Source organism: Polistes dominula, unplaced genomic scaffold (genome assembly GCF_049000335.1).
Source record: "Polistes dominula isolate Pdom_NZ unplaced genomic scaffold, Pdom_raw_medaka contig_21, whole genome shotgun sequence".
Classification (NCBI taxonomy): domain Eukaryota; kingdom Metazoa; phylum Arthropoda; class Insecta; order Hymenoptera; family Vespidae; genus Polistes; species Polistes dominula.
The window spans coordinates 3519639-3545554 of NW_028301061.1; the positions used below are offsets into that span (position 1 = coordinate 3519639).

Sequence of the window (25916 nt, forward strand, 5' to 3'; positions counted from 1 at the left end):
TTAACATGTATCGTAAAATTAATCCTTTAGATGTTAATTGACTTTTATTACGAGTAAATTAATATTTAATTTTTCTAAACAAATTTTTTGTGTATTCATTCAATATATTATCGAAAGACTCGTATAAGATATAGAATGTTAAAATATAATAATAAATAATAAAAGTTATAATTTACATCGAAATGATTGATCTTAGGACCTATGTCAATTAGAAATTTTGAAAAATACTATAAGATCTTAAAATATAGGACCTTTATTATTTTTTTACCAACCCGTATATCTATGTATATAATCTAATAATATAAGATGCACTTTAAAAAATTCATATAACAGGTACCGTGTTTTACAGCGAGTTTTTAAAAAGCTCGATGCATTAACGTATAAAATACGATTTTACGATAAGTGCTTATCTCCAGACGAGACCAGACAACGGAAGCTTGCATTATCTTCGTGTGCTCATTAAAACAAGGTATACCAAGTAACAAAGTTTTACTCGAAGTTTCCTTATTTCTAGAAAATATTTCGTTTCATTATTCTGCGATCTGCTACTAGCATGTAATTCTATCAACTATTCGCATAATTAAAGCAGATAATTGTCGACCTAGAAGAAACATAATTTCTTAATCTTTCTCTCCTTGAAATGTTTTCATCTTTCGTAAAGAAAAGAAAAAATAAGGTAAAAATATAAAAAGCAAACAAAACTTTTTATTTGTAAAAATTCTAAGAATATATGCATTTTAACTGTTGGCAAAAGTGATTGTTCACGTGAGTTGGATAGAAAACAAAATATAAAAGAGTAGAACGAAAAGGAAAAATGAAAAGCAAAAGAAAAACACAAAACAAAAAAATTAAAAAGAAAAAGAAAAGAAAAAAGGAGAACACACACGCCATATTGCGGAGCACATCGCGAAAAAGCGGGATTTAATGCAGCGGATATTGAAGAGAGACCGAGAGGGAGGGTGGGGGTGAGGGACAATAAGATGTCGGCAAAAGGAGAAAATGGGCTTCTTCTTCGGTGTACGCCAGGGAAGTGCGGAAATCCTGGAGGAGCAGGATGGTGACAGAACAATTTGTGCGCATAAATCACCGTCCCGTTTCTTTATATCGTTTAATATGAATCTAGCAGGCTGTCCCGTTCGTAACGTACGAGGCGTCGAGAACAACGGTTGTACTGAGATTGATTACGAGATACCTGCTAGTTTCTCTCTCACTCACTCTCTTTCTCTTATTTTTTCTCTATATCGTACTCTCTTGTGTTCCTTTTCAATTTCTTTATCAAGAACTAACACTGAATTCGATTGTTCTTCTGATGTTTTTTTTATACCTTTCGTTAAATGCATGAGTTTTTAAAGGTTGTGTTTTTCTTTTCTTTTTTTTTTAAATGCAGACATCCTTCAAATAACACGACTAATTGATTCCGTGTTATTCGAAATCGTGTTATTCGATACTAATAATTCATACAATTTTGGAGATAACGTTCAATACTATTTAAAACTTTGCAATTCGAAACTCGAGATCCATACAAATTTGTACATTTGGTTCCAAAGATTAATTAAAAAAACATTGAAAATAAGAACAACATCTTTTTGTATTTTTAGCTATAAAATTTCAGTTGTACAAAAATTAGATAAAATACATTCAATTTAGAAAAATAAAACTTAAAAATGTAAAAGATAAAATTTTTTAAACGTAATTTTCGCAACTTCGTTATTGTTAGAAATGATAATATAGGTTAAATACTTGTTGTTGATGATATTAAATTGTCCACGTTTCGGGTAAAAACTTTAAAACAATTTAAATCATAAATCAAATAAAACAAAAAATATAATATTTACATTAGTAAGGGAAATGAACTGTCTTATTAGCCTTTCTTTGCTCAAATAAAAAATAAAATAAATTACTATATTTAAACGCTTCTCTATCAGCCATAGATAAATTTATTTAAATTATTCATACGTTTCTCAAATATAAATGTAATGTAATTTAAATTAATAATCGAACATTGGCAAGAAATATAGAACGTAACGGTCTGGGATTGGTGGAGTGAAGGGTGATGGAGGGAGTGGAAGGATATATTAGCGCTTCTTCCTCCAATAAAATTGAAGAGCTTTGAAAACGTGTATTCGCGCCATGATCGGCCATTTCTATTTCTCGTAGAATTGTACCACGATAGTATAGGCATGTAACGTGTTGAATTCGGCTCACGTTCGCATTTATCCTTTTTGTAAAATGAGTGATAATTCGAGAAAATCGAATTAGTGTGTCAGTGCGGCATGAAAAGCACCCAAAGTTAGCCACGTTCTATACGGCATACGGCAGAACGCACAGCGCGTTTTCAAAATTTCATTACGACGTGCTCTTTCTCTTTCTCTTTCTCTTTTTGTGGCCTCTTTTTCTTTCTCTCTCTATCTGTCTGCGGAGAACACATAAGTGATACCGGACGAAGAAACACGTTGGCTCTGCAAAAAGGTAAAAAGGGGGATTACGATGTGACATGAGTGGACGTAACTTGACGCTTGCGAAATATTATGCGTTTTGCGTAAGGAATTTAAAGTGTTCTCCTATCTCTTACTATGGTTAAATTTATGACACTTACTCGTCTTCGTACTTAACGTGAGATCTTTTCGAAAACACCCACTATGGTTTTAATATTATTCCTTTTAAAATTACCATTTTTATTTCTATTAACGATCATGTAAATTTGTTTCATATTTCGTTCGTATCTCGTGCAAAGATAAAAAATATATATAATAAAATTGAAATGTATAATAAAAAATATCTACGAATTATTATTTTTTGAATTTTATTGACTTATTTTAATATTATCGAATAATATTTTATATGATTTATGTTAGATATCAAAGTATATTAAATTATTAGAAAATTCTTAAACATATTGATTATTATGGTAATTCATTATTTGTATTGTTTATTTTATTGTTATTATAACAAAACAAAACTCGCTCATTAAATCGAATGTTTATAAATAATAAAAGTTTATTTGCATCGAAAGAATTGATTTTATGATCCATGTTAATTAGACCCTTTTTTATACCCTTCTTGATAAATACTATAAATTCTGAATGAATCATGTTTTCTGATCAAAGGAACTGACGGATTTTTGATTGCTGAAGTACTATGATGTAATTTTAGTCCAAGGAGTTGAAAAATTCATTTTTATCTGAAAGCCGTCCCTAACGAACTCACTTCCCTTCTAACTGTTACGTCAGAACAAGCCCTGGGTAATAGACAGGGCTTTATTCGCTGTCACTGTACCCAAAAATGTAATACAAAATATAGCTTTTGTTTAAAAAATGGAATATTGTGCAATTCAAAATGTCACGGCAGTCAAACGTGTTGCAATATATGATTTTTTATTGACAAGATCAAAACTTTGACGTATATTAAAATGGTGGACACAATTACTAAATAACTTAGAGTTTACTTTCATAAAACAATTAAGAAAAATGTATAATAAAATTCTTTTAATGTACTTTTCTTTAAACGTCTAGTTATTCCATGAATTGACATATGATTCTACTCCAACATATAAATTTTTATTCTTGAACAATATTTATTTAAACATATCAGGTCTAATATATAAATAATATTATATAAATATTAAAACTATTTATTACACAACATTGTAGTAATGATATGTATCGACAAATTAGAACATTGAAATTTACTCGAATTATAAATTATCCTGATTGCACTAGTCACCTGTAACTCCCATAGCATTCAACATATTCTAGTAAAACACAATTTTTTGTTAAAATTTATGTAAAATTATATTTCTCTAAGAATAAAATAGTTTTTTTTACAATAAAATAAATATCAATTTGAAATTTTAATAATCCCAAAATAGGTTAATGTTTATAGTAATTTAAAATATATATGTAAGGGTGAGAGAAAGACGAAGAGTGCGAGTGTATGGTGTGCATGAAAACAATTGATGAATGTGAAAGATGTGTAAGAGTATGCAGCGATATGGGTATAAGTGTGAGTGCACGCAGCGATATGGGTATAAGTGTGAATGCACGCAGCGATATGGGTATAAGTGTGAGTGCATGCAGCGGTATGAATATGAGTGTGTCTAGCAAGAAAGAAAAGCGAGCGTGCACCCTGAAGTTTCTCGAATATTCCCGAACCGGAAATCGGGAAGAGGTCTTTTGTTTAATCGGTCGGGAATAGTCCAGAGATTTCGAGAATGATTGACGGAAGTGATTGGGACCATTGGTGGGGTGAATGCATATATAAGCGCGGTGAAGAGGGCGGTCCTCGGCCCTTCTTGATTCGGTGTGACGAGTGAGTGTTATACGAGTGTGGTTACGGTTTCTAACTCTGGTTACTTACTTTTTTCTTTCGGTCTTTATCTTAAACCTCAATACTTAAGTCTTTGTTATATTATAATAAAAATTTCTTTTATTTCGATTCAATAAAATCTTATAGATATTTTTGTCTGTCTGTCTGAAACCACGCCAACCACCACACCACCACCCCCACAAATAATTAAATATTTGTTCTATTATAATCAATATTTCTATTTAAATTCAATAAATCTTACATATATGTGCATTACTAGTAAATGTCAATTAATTTATAAATTAACTATTTGAAACGGGCACAAATATAACCATCTATATACGGTAATTATTATCATCAAAATATCAGGTGTGCAATGTAGCACCATTAAAAAAAATATAATTATTTATTTCTAATCTAACTGCGCTCATAATTATGAAAGTGGTCTATATATATATATCTTGTTTCGAGTATTTACAAAAATTACATTTGAATATTAAATGAATTCTATATAATATTTAAATAACAAACACTATCTAAAGGTTTATTATTCACAATATTGTGAAAATGATATTGAATTTCTTTAGTTTTAAATAATGTGTTGTGAAATAATTGATGAACTCATTTTTTTTTTGTTAACATTTTTGACTGCTAATGAGGCGTATATATACACTTTCGCAAATCCATCAATATATATGAAAGGTGTAAATATACGCCCTCTGTATTTTTTTACTATAACACCTTAATATTACTGTTTTACCGATTAATTTAACATCGAATTTATTGTGCTATGTAACATAGCAACTAAATATCGGCAATTGTATCAATATCGATTGTCACTTGCTTTCATTTGCTATTATTATTTTTTTAACTCTAAGAATGATATCAAATTTCCTGATACTGGTTTGGTCAGCAGGCAGGCGACTGACATGCAAAAAACGCGCCGTACATATTAATCAGTGATTTCCAAACTTTTTTGTCCTATCACCCCCTTTCTAGAAAAAATATTACCTATCGCCCCCCCCCTTAAAAGAATTGTTTTTGGTTTTTTAGTAACTCAAAAAAGACTTTTATTGCACTGAAATAGTGAATAATGTATAGCAGTGCACGCAGCGTATATTTACAATTATTCATTGCCAAAGTTCACCTATTCACCTATGGCCGTCATCGTCCCCCTGGGACGACTTTATCGCCCGCAAGGGGGCGATATTGCCCACTTTGGGAACCGCTGATATTAATGAATTCGTCCGATTCTGGAACCGGTCAATGGTCCGATCTGAACCGCCGAGAACGATTCGTCGACTGCAGCATTCAAAGCAGTCATAATTTCGATTTATGACACATAAATTATCATAAGTATAAACATAACTAATATATAATTTATCTCAACGTATCACCTTATATAAGTTAACTTCAAAGATATATATATATATTTTTGTTGTTGTTGTTGTTACTTTTTCTAATGACGTAACTTAATACTTTTTTTTATAACTTTATGTTAACTAGTTTAAATGTTAAAGTTATAAATTTAATAACTTTTTAATCACTCTTCAATATTACGTAACATTCTAAGAAAATTTAAAGAGTTAGTGAGTGAACAAGCAAGCAATTTAACGAACGAACAAGTACGAGCGAACGAACGAAAGAACGAGTGAGTGACGATTAACATAAGAGAGAAGGGAGGAAGGAAAAAAAATAAGAATAAGAAGAAGAAGTAGAGGAGAAGAAGAATTAGAAGAAGAAGAGGAAGAAGAAAAAGAAGAAGAAGAAGGAGACATACATGTCTACCGAACTAACTGGTGAGGTCGCGCGGTGATCGGCGGTCGAAAATGTTGATGCTAAATAAAACTCCTAGCTGCTTGGGAAACTGCCACGCGCTCTAATTTGCGCAAAAGCACGGCCGGCTGTGGACGTGGTAGCCCGGGATCTGCCACGTCCAAGAAAGTGTACTCGTCGATAGTTCTTCGAGCATCTCAAGATCATTATTGTGCTGTTCATTTGATCATCAACAGGGGAGGAGAGAGGGAAAGGAAAATTAAATAGAAATTAAGGAAAACAAAGAAGAAAAAGAATCTTAATAAGAATCCAAAGTATAACAAAGGAATTCGATCTCGTCGAGAATTATAGTGATTATTAATCCTGAAATAAATCTGATTTTAATCTCACATGTGAAAGTTGACCATATCATGGCTCTCGCCCTTTTGGGCAAATGCGTCACACGATTGGCGCTAATATTACTCATTTATACTTGTTACATATACGCATTCAAAATACGTGATGGTAGTGTCGTTCATCCATTCTCATCTACGATCGGTGAACACTCCCAACGTGCCACCTGTATTGGATCCAAGTTCGGTAAGTGCCCAGAGAAAACGGTGACGACGAGCAGTGCAACAGTGACGTCTTCCTCAAGAAGATGGCACACGTCCATGTCTACTTCGCAGGTTTCTCCGATTAGTAAAAAACCACCTGTCGAAACGATCTCCTCTAACCTTGAGGAGAGCACCAATGTTCAGAAAATTGGGTCGAGGTTGATTAGTACTCAGCATTCGGATAAATCATTATATGGTTTTTCGGTCCGAAGAAAAGAAAATGTTGTAGATGATAAGAAGGATGATGATGATGATGATGATGAGAATGGTGAAAGCGAAGGTGAGGAAAAGAATAATATTGAGGATACTAGTAACAATGATGATGATGATGATGATTATGATGATGTTATAGTAGAAGATGAGGAGGAAGAGGAGATACAAGCTGAAGATAAAGATGATGAAAGCGAAGAACTCAGTAAAGATGATCAAAGTGAAGACATGGATGATGATGATGATGGAGATGACGAAGACGATAAACAATCCAAAAGTATCGAATTAAAAGAAACGAAAGGAAAAGCGGAAATAAAAGACAAAGAAACAGAAGATTACGATACCATGACCGTTCTTGGTTGGAATTTTAAATATAATGCAGGTAGTGCTTCTAAAAGTCAAACTACTAAAGACACTAAAGAAATGAAATATGGAAAGGGTATTTTTGAGGATAAAGATAAGGAAACGAAAATGAGTAGCATTTTAAAAGATAAAGATGATAAGAAAGATATTTTTAAAGATAGTGTTAAAATTGAAGAAGAGAGTTCCATCGTAAGAAGGCAACAGAAAAAATTACAAAGAAAAGATTTGGTAGAAGTTGAAGAGTCCGATAAGACGGACGATGATAAAAATAAAAATGATGATAAGAAAGATAGCGATAGTAAAAGTGAAGATCAATCGAAAGAAACAACTCCTATAATTAGAAAATTAGAAAAAATTAGACACGCTGATAAAGACATTATTAGATCTATAGAACGTCCTGTTAGTAAATCGATAGATAAAATTAAATTAGAAACGAAAACTCCGACAGAAAAAGTCAAAAAAGATAAGCAACAGACTATAGATAAAATGAAGATAGAAACAAAAACACCGATAGATAAAGTGAAAAAAGAAGTGCAACAGATTGCAGAGGAATCTAAAAAAATAGAAACACCTAAACCAACTACAAAAACTGAACCAACCGATTCTGAGAAGGAGGTAAAGGATACGAAATCTGCCAAAGTAACAAAAATCAAAGTAGATGAGAAAAAAGTAAAGAAGAGTGAAAATATTGAACCAATCAAAGATAAATCAAACGAAGATAAGAAAACAAAGAAAACGGAAGCTGTAAAAGCTACGAAAACTGAACCAGAATCATCGAAATCTTCATTGAAATCAGAAGAAAAACGAAAACCTATTGCAAAAACGGAAACCCCAAAAGCTACTAATAAACAACCTACAAAAACTAAAAACGAAGTAGACAAATCTATTAAAGCAAAAGTTAAAATAGAAGTTCCACAAACGGCGAGTGAGTATTTTATGTGTTGAAAAGAGACCCATTGTCTTTTAAAAGCTTACTGTATGCGTCGTGTTTAAACATGAAGTTGGTATCATCTGTGAACTATAATCCTGGTGCTTATTTGTGAATTTTCCAAAAAGATTTAAGCGAAAAAAGAATAGAGAGGAAGATAATAATTAAACAATCTTGACGTATTTATGTATTTGTAGGAAACGAGACGAAATCGAAAACGAAGAAACTTAGAGACGCGACCGAAAGTTTAGCAGATTTAAATGATAAGATCTTAAGCGTACCAACCTTCGTGCCCAATTTCACAGCCATTGAGAACATAAACTGTCAACAACATGGCAAGATATTCTTACGTCAACTTAGGGGTTACAAACTGTGGGCTTTTCAAAGTAAGCTGAAAGATTCATTGATATAAAATCTCTTACCGTAATCATTATAAAGAGACTTTTAATGATATTATTTAGATTAAATAATGTTAGTCGAATCAATCGAAAATAATTGATTTATTTCTAGTGTTGGATTCCAGCGCTAAAATATCATCCAGTGTTTTACGCGGAAACGTCAATCAGCTAGGTGATTTCGATCAATGTTTAGGTATCATGTCACATGTCAAGATGGGTAATAGAACCATCAAAATTCAAGGAAAATATTGTCTTGCAAGTATAGACATACATGCGACACAAGCGGAAATGAAATTACCGGTTAATTTGATGCAAGCACGTACATTAATGAAATCAAATATGCGTGATGTAAGTGTCATTGATTAATACCAAATTCAAAATTTCTAAATAAGACATTGATTTCTATCTTTCAGCCAGGACATTTTGCACCTAAATTTACGACGATTAGATGGGCATTATGCCTTCCAGCAGCGTGTACAGCTAAAGATGCTGAAATGACTTTGATCAACGCATTGAGTTATTACAATTCAACGACTGGAATTAAATTCATGGTGGGAGTCAATCCTGACATGTGTTACACGAAGCAAAAGTCGCAAAATTATTCGAAAGAAACGATCGGTGTTTTGTACGTATTTATAAATACTTATTTTTTTATTTATCTAAACACTTCTTTATTATCAAACGTACTTAAATATATGTTAATCACATTGGATTACAACATAAAACTCTGGAATTGATACTTGAAACGTGTAGTTTCGAACGGGCAGACTAACGAGGAAAAATTTTTAAAATTACTTACATTTTATCATAAATTTTGAAACGAAGATGATGAAATAAAATATCAAACATTTCAGACATATGAAAGATTTGTTGTCTTTGTTTTTTTTCTTTACTATTATCGCGTGCCAATAAACATCACGTCCCAAAAGATATTCCATTTATCAAGACACACATCTTGATAACGTGTATTATCGATAAAACAAATACAAATACATGTGTAAACGATAATATTTATTTTAACTTTAAAATTTATAGATACTTTTATGCAGCCGTTGTTTGTTTGGCTATTATTGCTACTATCAGAGATTATTGGATAACCTCAGAAGGAAAAGGTGCTAAGTCTGATAATCCTTTATATCTATCATAAGATCTCGTGCGTATTGTTGATTAATCATTGATGATTAATAAAGTTAAATCACACGTGGCTATAGTTCTTACTTATTGTTAATCATCTGTCAGCTTTATGAATCCAATTCATTTAATAAAATGATCGTTTATTCATTACGAGGAAAAATTTTCAGAGACATATATGAAAATGTAATATTTAAGAAACCTAAAAAGATTTTTATTATTATTTTTTCAATTTTTATTCTATTTGTTACTGTACTGATAAATTTGAAATTCCAAATTTGATCAATGAGTTTAATCATCTGACTTTGGAATCAACAATTTGCACGAAGACAAATATTCTATTCTTTTTAACATATTTATTATAATACTTTTCTAGGCAATTATTCTGAAAGAATAATAATGTCATTTTCTTTACGAAGAACCATTAAATCATTGTTTAAAGAAAACAAACCCAATGGCACAGATATTACATGCGTTCATGGATTAAAATCAATTTTTATGATTTTTCTTTATTTCGGTCATCAAATAATACCATTGGCTCTAACACCATACGTTAATCGGACTACTGTAACAGAGGTAAAAAAAAATAATAATTTATTTCAATAAGATAATTAATATTATTTTTAAATAATTATGTAAATAATTTCAGGTAACTAATCATCCATTTACTTCAATTCTGAGAACATCTTCAAATTTCACGGATGCCTTTTTACTTTTGAGCGGATTGTTAACGTCATACAACATGGCGAGGGAATTAACGTTCAGGGGAGAAATACGTTGGTTTTGTCGTCTTATAGTTAGATTCATCAGGTGAGCCTGCTCTATAGTTCGTTATAGTCTCGAGCATGTTGCTTAGTTTGTAATTACCGAGCGAGTTCGTGTTATAATTTAGACTGACACCTGCCTTAATCGTGATGATATTTTGGTATGCTTTTGTGATGGAGCATATCGGTTCCGGACCACAATGGAACAGTATTATTGTAGATAATGCAGAACTCTGTAAAAAAAATGCATGGACCAATTTACTTTACATTCAGAATTTCTTTCCGTTCGAAGAAATGGTGAGTATCGGTCAAAATAATAATTATTAATAATAGGATTCGTGAAACAATTTCAATCGTTGGGATTAATTGAAACACCTTGACACGAACTCAGATTTTCTGTTTTCCAGATGATTGTTCTAATTTTTGAGTTATGCAAGGGCCTACCGATCAATTTTTTCACGTATACCTATTTTATTTGAATTGAAGGTGCTTGATTATATATTAATATTGTCTAAATAATGTTATATTTTTTTACAGTGCGCAACTCATACTCATCAATTAGCATTAGATATGCAATTATCGTTATTAGCACCAATTTTAGTATTCTTTCTACAATGTAAACCGATTATCGGTATTATTTTATTATTTTTCCTGATACAAGTTTCAGCTACGCTTCGTTACATAGCCACAGTTAACAATTATTTAAGTATGGTCATTTATCACGGAGTTACGTAAGTATAAAATTAATTTTACATCAATAATTATATTATAACAATTGTATTTGTTATATTTTTTCTATTTGTTTTTTCTTTCAGAATAAAAAACCTTTACAAAGCTGCTAATTTAAGTTATGCTTTACCATTACACAGAGCAACACCCTATGCTCTTGGTGTAGGGCTTGGTGTGTTATTACATTACACGGGAAAAAACGTGAAAATTCACAAAGTAATTTGAAACACCAAGGAAATAATAGAAAATTAAGATATTAGCGATAAGTTTTTTTATGAATTATTTTTAGGTGTTCGTGATCTTGGGATGGTTGATCACGATGACCTTTGGAACATGGTCGATATTTTCTTCTTGGCGTTCAGCCAGAAGGGACTACGTGTATGACGTTGAAGAATCCACTTATTACGCTGTGATATGTCCAGTCTTGTGGGCTTTATCATTGTGCTGGACTATTTTTGCCTGTTTTACTAATCACGGAGGTATTCTATTATATTATTAACCCTTTGCAGTCGAAATGTCAACACATCTTTGACATGATGATTTATTTCACCTACTTGGAATCCCGAAATGGCTGATATAAACATTTATATTTTACTATTTTAGTTTTGAAGAAGTTAATACAAAATTTTTCGCGATAAATCATACCTCTAATTATCATGTTGGTAGAAAAAAATATAAAAATAATTCCCGAGTGCAAAGGGTCAAGAAAATAAGTGATAATATGTCGATCTCTTGTTTTATATTATTTCCTAAGATCTAGCTCATGATATAAACTTTTTTATTTTAAAATTCTTCTTTAAACATTAATAAACTAATATGGGTATCTATGATAAAAGATGAAAGCAAAATAAAAATTATTTGATTGAATTTAACTAATTGTTTGGAAAAACTTTTGTTTTTGAGGTTATGTTACTTACGTTTATCATTAAGGAAACATAAAAAACTATTAAATATTATAGCTATAAAAATATTTATAAGCAAGAGGTCCCATAATTCCACTCTTTCTTTACTTCTAATAAATTTTAAAAGTTAATCATACTTTACATTTATTTCTAGGAATTTTAAACAAATTTTTATCGAATTATTGGTTAGTAGTATTTAGTAGAATATCATATGCGGTTTATTTGGCACAATTCGCAGTATTTTTCTACAACATTGGTAGCACGAGATATACGTCAGAATTTTCACTATATAAACCCGTAAGTTCACCAAGAAAACATTAAGCAATTTCTTAAAATTAACAATCACTTAAAAGTATCAAACTGAAATAATAATTTTAATTTAAATCGTATTTTAGGTCGATCTGATTGAAGTACTTGTAGTGATACTCGTGTCTATTGTAATAACATTATTGTTCGATTTTCCAATGCAAGAAGTAAAGAACGTCATAATGGAAAGTACGGATAGTTTAAACGTAAATGTACCAAAAGAAAAACAGACAGATGAAACGAAAGAAACAAATGCAAAGGAATCCATTAAGAAAATAGGAAACGGATCAAAAGTATTCAAGGACGATGATTGGCAAAAGGAAAAAATTGATATAGATAAGAAATTAAATAACCAAAATATAGAAGACAAAGATATTGTTAATATACAGCGTACAAGAAGAAGATCATCCACGGGATATGACGACAATGAGATACGTAATAGAATAAATAGAAGTAATCAAAGAACACCATACACGTTTGATTCCGAAGAAGAAGCTATGGAATATTTTAGAAAAGAAGAAGAAACTATAAGAAACAGACGTTCGGTATCAAGAACGAAAGAAATGAAAAGATCGATGCCAATCGAAAGCGATGATGATTATATTCGACGAAGAAACGAGGAAGATTATGTGAATCATTATAGGAGATCAAAATCGAAAGAAAGAATTTCTGCTAGAGAAATTGATGATTATCGTTCATGGGAATTTATTAATAAAGAACGTTCAGCATCAACCGGTCCAGATTCGAAGAGATATTTAAACGAACCAGATGAATACGTTTCGAGAATATCACGACGTTCTTTACCGAGATCTGTCGATTCTAGAAGAACATTTTCATCGGAAAGTGAAGATGAACCACCGATTCAACGTAGATCGAAACACGAACGAAGATATCCTTCGGTTGAACCAAAAATAAGCGACGAAGAAGAATGGGAAGAAGAATTGAGGATACGAAGGCGACAATTTATGGAAAAACTCGCTAGCCAGAAAAGTGATTCGATTGAAAACGAAGGAGACGTAACTTCATTAAGACGAAGATCCTCAGCCGAAGGAAGAATAGCTTTGTTGAAGGATCCTTCGGGTAACGAAAATATGGATGCTTGGACTGTAAGTGTTGGTCCTCGTATTTCTCAACTTGGATCATCTCAGGAACGTAGCGAACCAGAAGATGATTCGTTTTATCATCAGCGTCGTGAATATCGTGAAAAAGCACCACCGTTTAGAGAAACTCCTCATCCCGAAGTAAAAGAATCCTCGGTCGATGACAACAAAGATGTTACCCATTTCAATTTTGTTCTTACGAAGGACAGTAAGAGAAAATCTGTTCAAGATCTTTCTACGTTGTCTCAGGATGATTCTGATTTAACGGAATCTGGATGGAGTCTTGTTAAAGAAGAAGGTGTAGAAACGTTACCAAAATCTTCATTGGGATTATATAAACGAGAATCTATTATCAAGAGTCAGGCAAGTGAAGAAGATCCAGAATATTATCTTCCGGAGAGACCGAAACTTGTCCAGCAAGAACAGGAACATCCGTTCAAAAAGGCATGGCAGATGCAAAAGTCACGATCGGAAGAAGATGCTTTAGCTTATATAGTTAAAGATAAAAAATTAAACCAATCTGAAACAACTAAAGATGATGAATCATCGACGAGCATGAAAGATACAAGTGGGGAAAAGTCTGAAAGTTTGGAAGACTCGGTTTCAGAAGAAACTGAAACATTATCAACCTGGCAAGACAGAAGCACTGATACTGAAGATAATCCACAGAGTTCTAAATCTGAAATAGGATCTGATATCGATTCGATTTCAGTTAGACAATCACCCAACACTGATGTCGATGATAGTGGACCCTGTTCTATTTCAGAAAACAATTCAGATACTACTCAATTCGTCTGGCCAACCGAGGACGAACAATTTGAGACGTACAAGACGGGACCAAGAAGAAAATCAATGGAAACTAATTTGGATTGGGAAGAGGAAGAAACTTGACGATAAGATAATCGCAGAATTTTGTGCAAGGATGATTAAGTAATCTTCAAGAATGATCAGAAAAGTTTTTAACGCGTTCAGAGTGAACTGCTAACGCATTTCTGGGGGAAAAAAATGTCAATTTATTGGTGATCGTATATGCACATATAAATAAACAAATAGCTAAGTTTATATATCAATCGTTATATTATATAATTAATAAATTACAAATGGACCATTATAAAAGAAAACAACACGATAATATCTCCTTACACATAACCTATAGCTTTTGCACATTTCTCATTCTTGAAACAATTGTTTCCTGCATACCATCCTTATTCGTAATTTGCTTATTTTAAAAATGAATTTAATATTTTCATTACAATTATTTTTTGCTTCATAAAGAGTGTCGGATGAGTTTTATTCGCTAAATTATAAGAGGATTTATTTGAGTGCCATAATAAAAGATTCAAACATTGTCGACGATAAAAGTACTCTGATACAAATAGGCATCTAATGTGACAGTATTATACTTAATTACGAATAAAATATTTTGTTTTTCGAAAGTATACTTATAAAATAATATTCTTTTGACATTTTTAATCTTAGTATTTAAATTAACAATATAGTTCACAATTAGTATGATTTGACGGGAATATTTACTATGCAGTATATGATAGCCTACAAAGTAAATACTATAATCGTCATTCCAAAATACTTCCGATTGTTTTGAGAAAAAATTATGGTAATTTAGATAATAACCTTTTATAGAATTTTAATTAATTAAAAAACAAAACCTCTGAATTATTTGTAGCATGTATTAGAAGAATCCAATATTTTAAATAATTTGATATTTTATTTATAAATTTCTTAAAATAATTTAAAATCCAACTTGTATTTCGGACATATACCAAGCGATCATGTGAACCTTGAGATTCTCCAATTTCAGTCTTTCACAGTAACACATACACGGTGTGTTTTAATATATGGGATCCATTTCAGGAGTGAACAGAATACACGAAATGTTTAGTTTTATTTGCCAAATCTATTTGGCATAGAACATATTACAATCAAATATTAAATAATTCGTTCTATAATTTGTTAAATAAATCTTACTCAATGTAATGTCACTTATTGCTATAGCAATCGCAGAGGAGTAATATACATTTAAATAGAAATAAAATAAAATAAAAATATTTCCCTGAAAAAGTAGATATAAATAAAATAACAAATCTCTCAAAAATTAAGCCTAATCAGCGAATTTTTTTAACGTTATTGTACACATATAATATAAGACGTTAACAGTTTTAACAGAAGATACAATTTTATCCTTTCGGAAAATCCTTTCGGAATCCTTGGTGTAAGTTTTAATCGAGATTCAGTGAAAGCCACCGCAAGCACTCTACTGACGACATCCTCGAGGTCCTGCGGCGTGCAAACAGCAGGGACGCAAATACCCCAGTAAAGTTCACTTATCGACTCTTTCGACCTATCCTCAACAAGTCTAAAGTTCTACCAGACAGGATCGTGTGCCTTTTTAAATAATCCTCAGGCACCTTTACGGTAACTTCACTGAGACAATACTAATCACGTATATTCGTAGGTGTCTCATTTGACCCAATGTCCAAATACTCGTCACTAGAATTGTTCAATTGAAAAAAACCCCAATTGATTGAAATTTTCTACAAATTTCTTAATATTTCACATTTTGTCAGATATAATAAAACGTAACAAAAACATTTGCTCAAATACACGTTCGAATATTCTAACATGAAATATGAATGCTATTACTCAACATAACCTATAAATCGAGAATAATAATTTTCTTATTTTTTGGTGGCAAGAAAAAAAAATATTTAAATCAATCGAAAATCAATGATAATTCCTAACATTAAAAAAGTATCATTTTTCGTGCGAAGTATTTTAATACGACGAAAAGTAAAATTATCCTTAACTAATTAAGAATTACATAAACTAAGACGAACAATGAACGATATGCATCAAGTGATCGTTAAGAATAAAAAGCAAAAGAAAGCTCGTCGATCTCATTACGAACGACAGGAAGTGACTAGAGATCGAGGTTGGCAAGCTAGCTTAGAGTACGTCATTAAAATTCAGTCGATAAGTTTGCGTCGTTATGTTCGAAATCCTATGGTCAAATGCCCCTCGTTAGCGCTAATTACCACAAATCTCCACATTACGATTCGGAATATTCTTTGCGAATTAACCTTTTCAAGATAGGCCCTTCTAGTTACAGTCTTTCTTTAACGTTTGCCCTAAGTTTAACGAGATTTTCAAGAGAAATGAGTTTCTTCAATGAAGATTCGTTATGTGCTTCTCTACTTCATTCAAAATTTTTCATTCATTGAAGAAAAAACTAATCAGGAATTAAATATATTTATATATATAATATTTTTATTCATGTTAAGTTATGTTTTTTCAGATTTCTTTGGATTATTATTACGTGGTAAAAGATCATCTTTTTATAATATAATTATATTTAAAATAAATTATATATACAACTAGTATATAGTGTCAAAAATTATAAGATTTTATAAAATTTGTAAAAATTTTTCAATACCTGAAACATCTATTGTAATACTGATATAGAAAAGTTAACCCATTTACAGTATATTTTCAATTTATTTCTAAAATAATTCTATAAAAATCTCAATTAAATTACGTAATTAATAGAAAAAATGTATTATGCATATATAAATTATTCAATACCAACGTGTTTTTCTATTGGCAGTTTTTTAATTAATTTTTATTTAATTTTATTTAATTATTTTTATTTTTTTATTTTTCATTCTGTATAAATACCATATGAGCAAGTTTATTGACGATTTTAATACGTCGCAAATCATAAATTTAAACGAAAAGATTGGCTCTTAGGTCATAATTCATATTTAACTGTTCTACCCCCATGGTTATCCTGTTTACGTAGACAGCTACATTGAAACTAATTACCGCCGTTTATGTCCGGTTCATTGTCATGTGCGCTCGTGCATGCGCACAAACATTTTGACAAATTGTATAAACGGTGACGTATTAACAACAACGTACACGTCTAACCTACGTTCTCGTACAATTACCTTACGTACAACGTTCAATTAACGTCGTACCCTTAAAATCTCGTCCGGTAGATTTACCATGGTTCTATCATGACTGGTTTGCAAGAAGGAAAATTTTCCTTTGAGAAGAAATTTTTGATAATTATTTTCACGATTTGACAAACAAACTTTTGTTACATTATCTAATTTCATGTTCAGATTTTAATCCATTTGTATTTTTCATAATTGTGCAGGAAAATATTTTAAAGTGATCTGATTGTAAGCAAAACAAAGATTTTTAATAAATTTTAGAATGTATTTTATGTTGTAATCAATTTTTCTAGTTTTATTTTACAAAATTTTTTTAATAAAAGTTCGACGAATTCTTAGATAAAATTATATTTAATTTAATATTTAATTTGTTAACGGGAAAATTGCCGGTTTAGAGATCTATGTGGAAGTGTAATAAATTTCTAAAATTAAAGAAAGAAAATAAATATTTTATAAAAATATTTGATTTTGTTCACAAAAAAAATGAAAATTAAAAATCAGAATTAATCGGTTATCGATAAATAAAATATACCTTTTCCAAGTTTACATAAAATACATTGATACCAAATTGTCTTTTAGAAAACCTTTAGAACTGTTTTACCTAGAGGATAAAAAAAATAGTTGTATATTCATGATGAAAAATGTTATAAATCAGGTAATAAACAGGTGGATCTCGTTGGTTGTCGTTTCGTTTTTCTCATTATCCTTCTATTTATTTCTGTTTTGTGATTCTTTCAAAGGTGCGTTTCGTGAGGTAACTCGACACACGAAATTATACAATAGAATTCTCACGGGAAATATAGAAACGTTAGGAGAAGGAGAAGGAGAAGATGAAGGAGAAGTAAGAGGAACCCCGACGAGTGGCGGGGTTATTTGGTTATACGCTTTCTCAGGTATGACGCCGCAAAATTGCATAGCCAACGTGAATCACGAACGTCCGAGGAATTTGAAACGGTCGAAGCGCGAACGGTACGACCTTCCGTGGATCACTTCGGACCAATTTCGAGTACGATGCTTCGCGAGATCGTGGTCATAAGCGAAGGCTTGGAACGGGACCCTTGAGATTCTAAGGACTCAGGAGTTTGAACCACCTTGGCTCTTCATAAACCAAGAATGTACCGTCTCTAGTAATTTCGTGTTCCAGATTTCTGATCTTCAGTGACCAACCTAAACTCATCCTTTCCAAAGTTTCATTGTACATTCGCATATTTTTCAAAATAAAAAAAAAATATAAGACGAGTAAAAATAAGAAAAAGATTAGAAAGAAAAAATGAAAAATGATTGAAGTGTAATTTCTTAATGTTTTTTACGTTGGTAACTTTATTGAATTATTTGATTAATAATTATTATTTTCTGTATATTCATCCGACAGTACTTACGTTCTACCATACAAATTTCATAAACACCATAAACAATATCATGGGGAAATTATTGAGTTGGGGATCAATTTAGAAATGAATCAACTTCTAAATTAATAGAATGGAAAGAAATATTTTCACGTATAGTTATATATTCTATCATAGATTAGTATGATTTTAATAGAATGATGGTGAGTCATAGAAATAATGATATGGTAAAAATCTTTCTGAAACAGTAGATAAATATAATATAATTCTAATTAAAGATTTACTTAGTTAATTTCCAGACACTCACATCATTAATAATGACTGTATAAACTTATAAATAAAATGAAATTTAATTAGATGTATAAAATTCTTTTATAAAATATTATTTTATAATATTATACAAAAATAAATCCTTACACACGAAGAGCGTGCAATTTAATGTCTTATCTCAAAGTCATTCAAAACTAAAATAAGATAATACGTTGTATACATGAGTAATCTCTTCTTCCCAAACACCGTAGTCAGTCGTTCGAGAATCTTTATCTGTTTATTTTTTAGAAAAAAATAAATTTCCAGGCATTCACTTTAAATGATATAAATGTAGACGATGTTTTTCTCATATCAATTTGACCTTCACCTTCCTTTATCTACTTTTATCTCTTTATATATATTTAATTGTATATATTATCACTGCAAGTGCGTAAAAATGAGTAAAAATAAGTAATAAATAACGCATGTTATAAGATAAGCTTTCAGAAATATAATACATAAAGTAAATGTATTTAAAACGATTTTTTTTAATGCGACTTATGTCCTGTATTTCTAAACATAAACTTTTATTTATATTTCTTAATATTTAGATGATTAATAAGTATATTTATATACAGTAAACTAAACAACTGAATATATAATGGAACCAATAACCACTAGTTTTGTATAAATCTTTATTTATTGCTAAGAATGTAAATGAATATTAAAAAATGAACATTATAGTAAGTTTTATTTCAGTTAGAAGTTTTATTTCATCACAAATTTTTTTCAATAATTAATGTCTCCTCATTTAGCACTGACAAACAAAATGGATTGACTCGGTTTTTCACTGGTTCGTAAAAGGAATGTTTATGTGGAATGTTTCAGCAGTATTTTTACATTTAGCAGTTTGATATGTTTACAAAATATATTTTTTTTTTACATTTACGTCTCAGAATTTAATTTCTTGCAATCAGTCGAACAGAAAAGTACGCAAGTAAATTAAAGCAAATATGAAGGCAATTGCTTCAAATTGTTTAAAAAAAGTAATTTCTTTTTTGAATGACGGCTTATTAACACGTCAGACAGCGAAAAATTGTAGTGTAAGTTAGTCGACAGTGCAAAGAATAAGAAAAAAATACTGTAAAAGTAAGTTATTAAATGTTGGAGGAAGACCTAAAAAATTATTACCGCAGGATGAACGAAAAATTATACGGTTTGTCATATCTGATGAAGCTTTAAGTGCCATCATGGCCGAAAAATTATTAAAAATAGATACGGATATACAAATAAGCAAGTGGACAGCACAAAGAACCCTCAAAGGAGCAGTTGGGCAGCCCCAAAACATTAGGTATTCGCCTACATGTTTTACCGTTTGCTTTACATGTCGTGGTTTAAGCTTTTCATTTTTACGAATCCAGAACCATGACATGCCATCTGAACAAATTCTATTATTTTTGGTCTCGTCTGACTAAATAACCCGTTTCCATCCAGAAGTTGTCAAGTTTTGATATTTTTTGACAAATTTGACAAAAAAAAAACGGAGCTTTATATTTTTCTTCGATAACGACAGCTTCTTTTTTTTTCTTAATGCTTCTAAACTCAGAACCTTACTTTTTATATTTTTTCATGTATTATTATTTTATGTATTCCATTCTAATTATGATATTATTTTGTGTGTTGTTATATTTACCTAAATAGTTTAGAATTATATTAAATCAACATTTGATAACAAAGCCACAGCAACGCGTGGCCAGAGCATCCTAGCATAAAATAAATTTTAGATCAATTCACGTATACGATTTAAAGTTTATAAAAAATTAAATATAATAACATCGATTGTAAGTAATAGAAATTTATTATTAAAAAAAAACTGATAGGATAAATAGAAATAAACTAAAAAAGTACAAAGAGATAGTTGTTTTTAAAAATCAAAATAAATTCCAACCACGAAACGATCGGCAAAGACGGAAGTTCTCGCACAGAGGCGAACAAACCAACAACGGCTTTGGTGCATCCAAAGGTTAGGGAGGAGATAAAAGTGCAAACAGCATGAGTGGCCAAAAAGAAAAAAAAAAGGATAAGGACGGTGGCACCTGGTACGAGAAAGTCGACGATAGAAAAGACGAAGTGAGACCGTGTGTTCAGCCAGCGTTAAAACAAGATAGAAAGAGAAAGAAAGATATTTATTTTGGAAAAAAAAAGAAAGAAAGAAGAAAGAAAGAAGAAGAAGAAGAAAAAAGATAGAGAAGTTGAATTCGAAGGATAGCAATGAGTAAGATAGAGAAAGAAAATAGACAAAAAAATAAAGTAAAAAGAAGGAAAGAAATGCATCGTGGAAATCGACGATTTCCGTAATCCAGGCACGTCTCAAAGGACGAAAGAAACATGGGAGAGGGAATCTGACGCGTGTACGATGTGCACGCGTGGTCCACGACGAAATCAGGAGGACCAAGAAAGAAAGAGAAGAAGAAGAAAGAAAAGAAGAAGATGGTGGGGTGCTGTATTCACGTTGCTCGTGGACGAGGAAAGCAGATAAGCAAGCTGCTAACGAGACGAGGTAGGAGAGATCACGTCCAGTGGGCCGCTTAGAAATAGAAAAAGAAGTTTTAAAGATAGAAAGAAAGCTAAAGGAAAGAGTGAAATTGTAGAAGGGTGTAGAAAATCTTAGTAGTAGTGGTAGTAGTACGAAGATGGCGGCGATTCTCCTACCCGATAAAGTAAATAGGAACGTACCGACACGTACACTGCGTCTTCTACGTGAGCCGCAATAACAGGTTCTGTACCTAGCGACGAATATTTTCTATTGTATTCTCCTATTCTCCCCCCTACTTCTCTCTCTCTTTTTTTGTTTCTTCCTTCTTCTGCTTCTTCTTCTTCTTCTTCTTCTTCTTCTTCTTCTGATTCTTCTTCTTCTTCTTCTTACAACGGCAACAACGTTAGGAATCGAAAAGTTCTTTCCCGCAATTTACGCATACTCCAAATCGTCGATGCGATTTCGAGACTCGTATTTTTATACTTCTCTTTTATATACTCTAAGATATTTTTTTTTTTTTTGAAGTGAAACTTTTTTTTTTCAAAAAGGGTATAGAAAATTTTCAAGTCAAACAAAATGGTTAAAGGTTTTGAGTTGTGGGGGAGAAACGAGTAAATATAGTTTGGGACAAATTTGTGGGTAAATACTGGACAAGAAGGGGAGGAGAATACGAGACAGTTGCAAACTATTTAAAGCATAATAATTTTTTAATTAGAATTATTAAAGTAAAGTTTTACTTGGGCAATAACAAATAGTCACAGAGAATAAAATTAACAATTGATAAAAATATTTATCGCATGATTTATTTACACATTGTTATCATTTTTATGATATATCGCGAATGTAATTTAAATATTCTTTATTATATAATTATTTTGCAGAATAATTGTCTTGGTGTATTTTTTTCTAAACTATAATAAAGATTTTTACGATTAAGAATGTGGAAACATTCGTTTTAAAAAACAAAATAAATTGTATGAAGTAGAAAACAAAATATCTATTCGAGACGATTAAAATTTTTGTTTATTCTTTTACCGTAATTTTATATATTTTAATTAACATTCTTAATTTTACATTCTCTATAAAAATTTTTTATTATATTTTATTTTATGAACTTTAAATCTTAATACTGTATTGTTCTGAAATTTACGATTTAGAATGTAGAAAACTATTATTTATTTTAAAACGAAAGAAATTATATGAATTAAAAAACAAAACATTTATTCGACAAGATTATAATATTTATTTATTCTTTTACCGTAATTTCATATGTTTTTAATTAACGTCCTTAATTTTATATTCCATATAAAAGAACAGGTTGAATTACACAAAGAAGAGAAGAGAACTGTATGAGAGATGAAGGAGACCCTCGGCAAGGACCCTCGAGTAATGCTCGAAGGTGAGAAACGTCTAACGGCGCTATTTGCATATTTGTGTATTCATGTGGAGAAAGCTTTCCTCTGCGCATTACACCATCCGGGATTGTTGCGATTCGTTGAGAGAGACGACGATAGTCTTAGAATCTAAAGAACCAGCCTATACTAGATACTTTGGGGTTCAAATGTTTCCAAAAATACTCTTGGTAACTATTATACTATCCTTTCTGATTGAAATTGTTACGAGTATTTACGTTTTTGAAAATATATGGTACTGGAACAATAATAAATTTGATAAATATTACTATTCGATTTATTACAGTAATTTTTTGATTCTATATCGATTTTACATTAAATTTTTTGATTCTACAAATGTTATGTTTCGATTCTATGCTGATTCTACAATTATTATTTTTTTTTTCTTATTATTATATAACATATTTTATTATTAACTTATTTTTCGATCATCCATCTATTCTATTTATTTTAATTTTCTATTCCATAATTTTTATTTGTCGGTTTAATAATTTATATTTTTTTTTCGGTTCTGTATTGTTTTTATATATTTACTACTTCTCGGTTCTAGGACTATTATCTTTATGGTTTCCATAACCGTTATTTTTCAATTTTGGTTAGATTTCTACATGAAACTAAACTTTAACCGTAATCGATACAGAACCAAAAAATAACAATTATAAAACATAAAATTCATATAATATCAGTTATCAAAACCGAACTTAATACCAGTATATACATGCAAAAATCATTATATTTCAAACAACTACAACATATATACAATTCTTTTACTCAATACAAAAACAATATCCAATTATCCAGACTATTTTCAATATCTGTTATCTGAGACAGATGAATATACAAGTTGGTAGACCACTCGTCGTTTAAAATAAAAATAAAGAGAATAAAAAAAAATGAACAAACGATTTAATTGCAAAGCTTATCCATTTGATTCGTTGAACGATTTTATTATTGACGAACAACAAATAAAGTAACTAATTGATTGAGAATGAAAGAGTCATCGTAAATGATATCCGAGACGTCGTATAATAGCAGTCAAATAATTTATTCTGAAACAGAGAGAGAGAAAACGTTTCAAAACGTTTAAAAGAGGATTCTCGACTTCCGTCAGGACAATTTTCTTCTTTTAAACGAGATGCAGTTGACGAAAGGACGAACGCGTTTGGAACTTGATTATACCAAGCAATGTCGCGTTATCGATTCGATGTACTTCTTCTTCTCAAATGAAATAAGATTCTTTCTATTTTTATTTTCTTTTTTTTCGAGTTTCCTTTTAACTTTAGCCAAGAAGGAACCGAGATTCCCCTTTTTGCTCCTACTACGACGTATTTTCCCTTATTCCCCTCATCCATCCATCCAACACAGTTTCAACGAGCCGAATAATTACTTCGATTATTTACACGATATTTTCTACGAAGATTAAAGCGATAGAACTAAGTACTTACTTCAACTAGAGTTGAATTGATGCATCCACGCTTTATACTAGGATGGGTAAGAGGGTGAAGGGGGTACTCTTCTTCTTTCATTTATTTCTATCTCTTATTTTCCATTCACATTCATTGGAGACTTGATCCGATCAATCAAAGGTGTCCGTTCGTGTGTAACTCCTCGATAGAATACGAGGATTGCTATTCAAAATGTTCATCTGCATTAACGTTAAACGTATTACGTAAGATCAAATGAAATTGTTAGAAATTTGTTTTATTTTTGTTTTTTATTTTACTCCATTTTTTTAATAAAATTTTGTCGTTAATTTTATTACTCGTATATATTTAAATTTTTAAATTGATTAATAATTACATATAAATAATAGAATATAAAAAATATTTATGGTTCCTTGGTATATGTCTAAAATATTAAGGTATAAGAATAAAACCAAATATATGGTGTTTCACCGACGTAATTGAGTATATGTTGACAAACGACCATGTGAATCTTGAAATTCTCAAATTTCTATATATTACGGTATAGCAAATTAAATTTTTTTAAACCTAAGTAGAGAGGATAAAGTCATAAAATTTTACCAAAAAAATTGTGATACAAAGTGAATTCGAATAAAATCAGTTTTAACTAAAAAGATCCTAAGTATTTTCTTCCAATATTAAATAACCAAAATATTATTTAATTAATATTATTAATAATATTATTAATTAATCCAAAATTATATTAATTATATTGCTTGCCAATTTGACAAATATAGTTTTGAGATAAACTTGTTTAAAATCTCGACAATTAATACGTATATATGAGAAATGATGGACGCGGAAGTCAATAAATCTTAAAAATAATCCATTTTTATATATTAACTTAATGATATTTAATTTGTAACATTTCATTTTAATTAAAAACAACATTACCACATCACGAGTGATAGATTTGACATTTAAGTATATGTCGCTTGATTAAAATATTTTTCATTCCTTTTCCTTCCACCATATAAGTCTAAAATACAAGATTTAAGGTTAGGAAGGCCACCATTTTACGCGTTTTTCAGATCTCACGTAATCGATAAAGTTTATCTCGGTGGGAAACGATCGAGCTTTGAGGAAAATTGTTATAAATGCCGATATCTGACATTGAATTATGAATGTGTGTGATGGCGAAAAGTGGAAAGGGAAAATGGCGTTAAAGGTGAAGGTGTCAAGAGGGTGGAACGAAAAGGGGGTGGGTTCGAGCGTGCCGCAACCGATCCCACATCGTAGGTATTATAAGTTCAGTCGAATCCTTCGTGGGAATGGGCGGCTTGCGCCTGCGAGACTCACCTCTACATTACTACTAGCTCGTCCCAAGTGTAATCTCTAAGCTCCTAAAAGGTACTCGCCCCTTTCAGGCACACTGTTCCCTTACAAACTCTCTCTCTCTTTCTCTCTCTTACTCATTCACTCATTCAC

The 25916-nt window shown here is 30.8% G+C and overlaps 1 protein-coding gene across 3 annotated transcripts; it reads left to right on the forward strand.

Annotated features, from left to right (window-relative positions):
* Positions 1 to 6005: 6005 nt before the first annotated feature.
* Positions 6006 to 14947, forward strand: LOC107065378 (uncharacterized). Of its 3 annotated transcripts, none has more exons than XM_015319013.2 (14): positions 6007 to 6957; positions 7030 to 8175; positions 8376 to 8564; positions 8689 to 8924; positions 8990 to 9201; positions 9612 to 9688; positions 10084 to 10283; positions 10357 to 10517; positions 10600 to 10768; positions 11009 to 11202; positions 11287 to 11416; positions 11490 to 11679; positions 12257 to 12399; positions 12498 to 14947. In XM_015319013.2, exons 1-14 carry the CDS (start codon positions 6492 to 6494, stop codon positions 14397 to 14399), a joined length of 5415 nt encoding a protein of 1804 aa, XP_015174499.2. In that variant the 5' UTR covers positions 6007 to 6491; the 3' UTR covers positions 14400 to 14947. The 3 variants fall into 3 exon arrangements, with proteins under 3 accessions (XP_015174497.2, XP_015174499.2, XP_015174500.2); XM_015319014.2 differs by having other exon boundaries at positions 7033 to 8175; XM_015319011.2 differs by having other exon boundaries at positions 6006 to 8175.
* The last annotated feature ends 10969 nt before the right edge of the window (positions 14948 to 25916 follow it).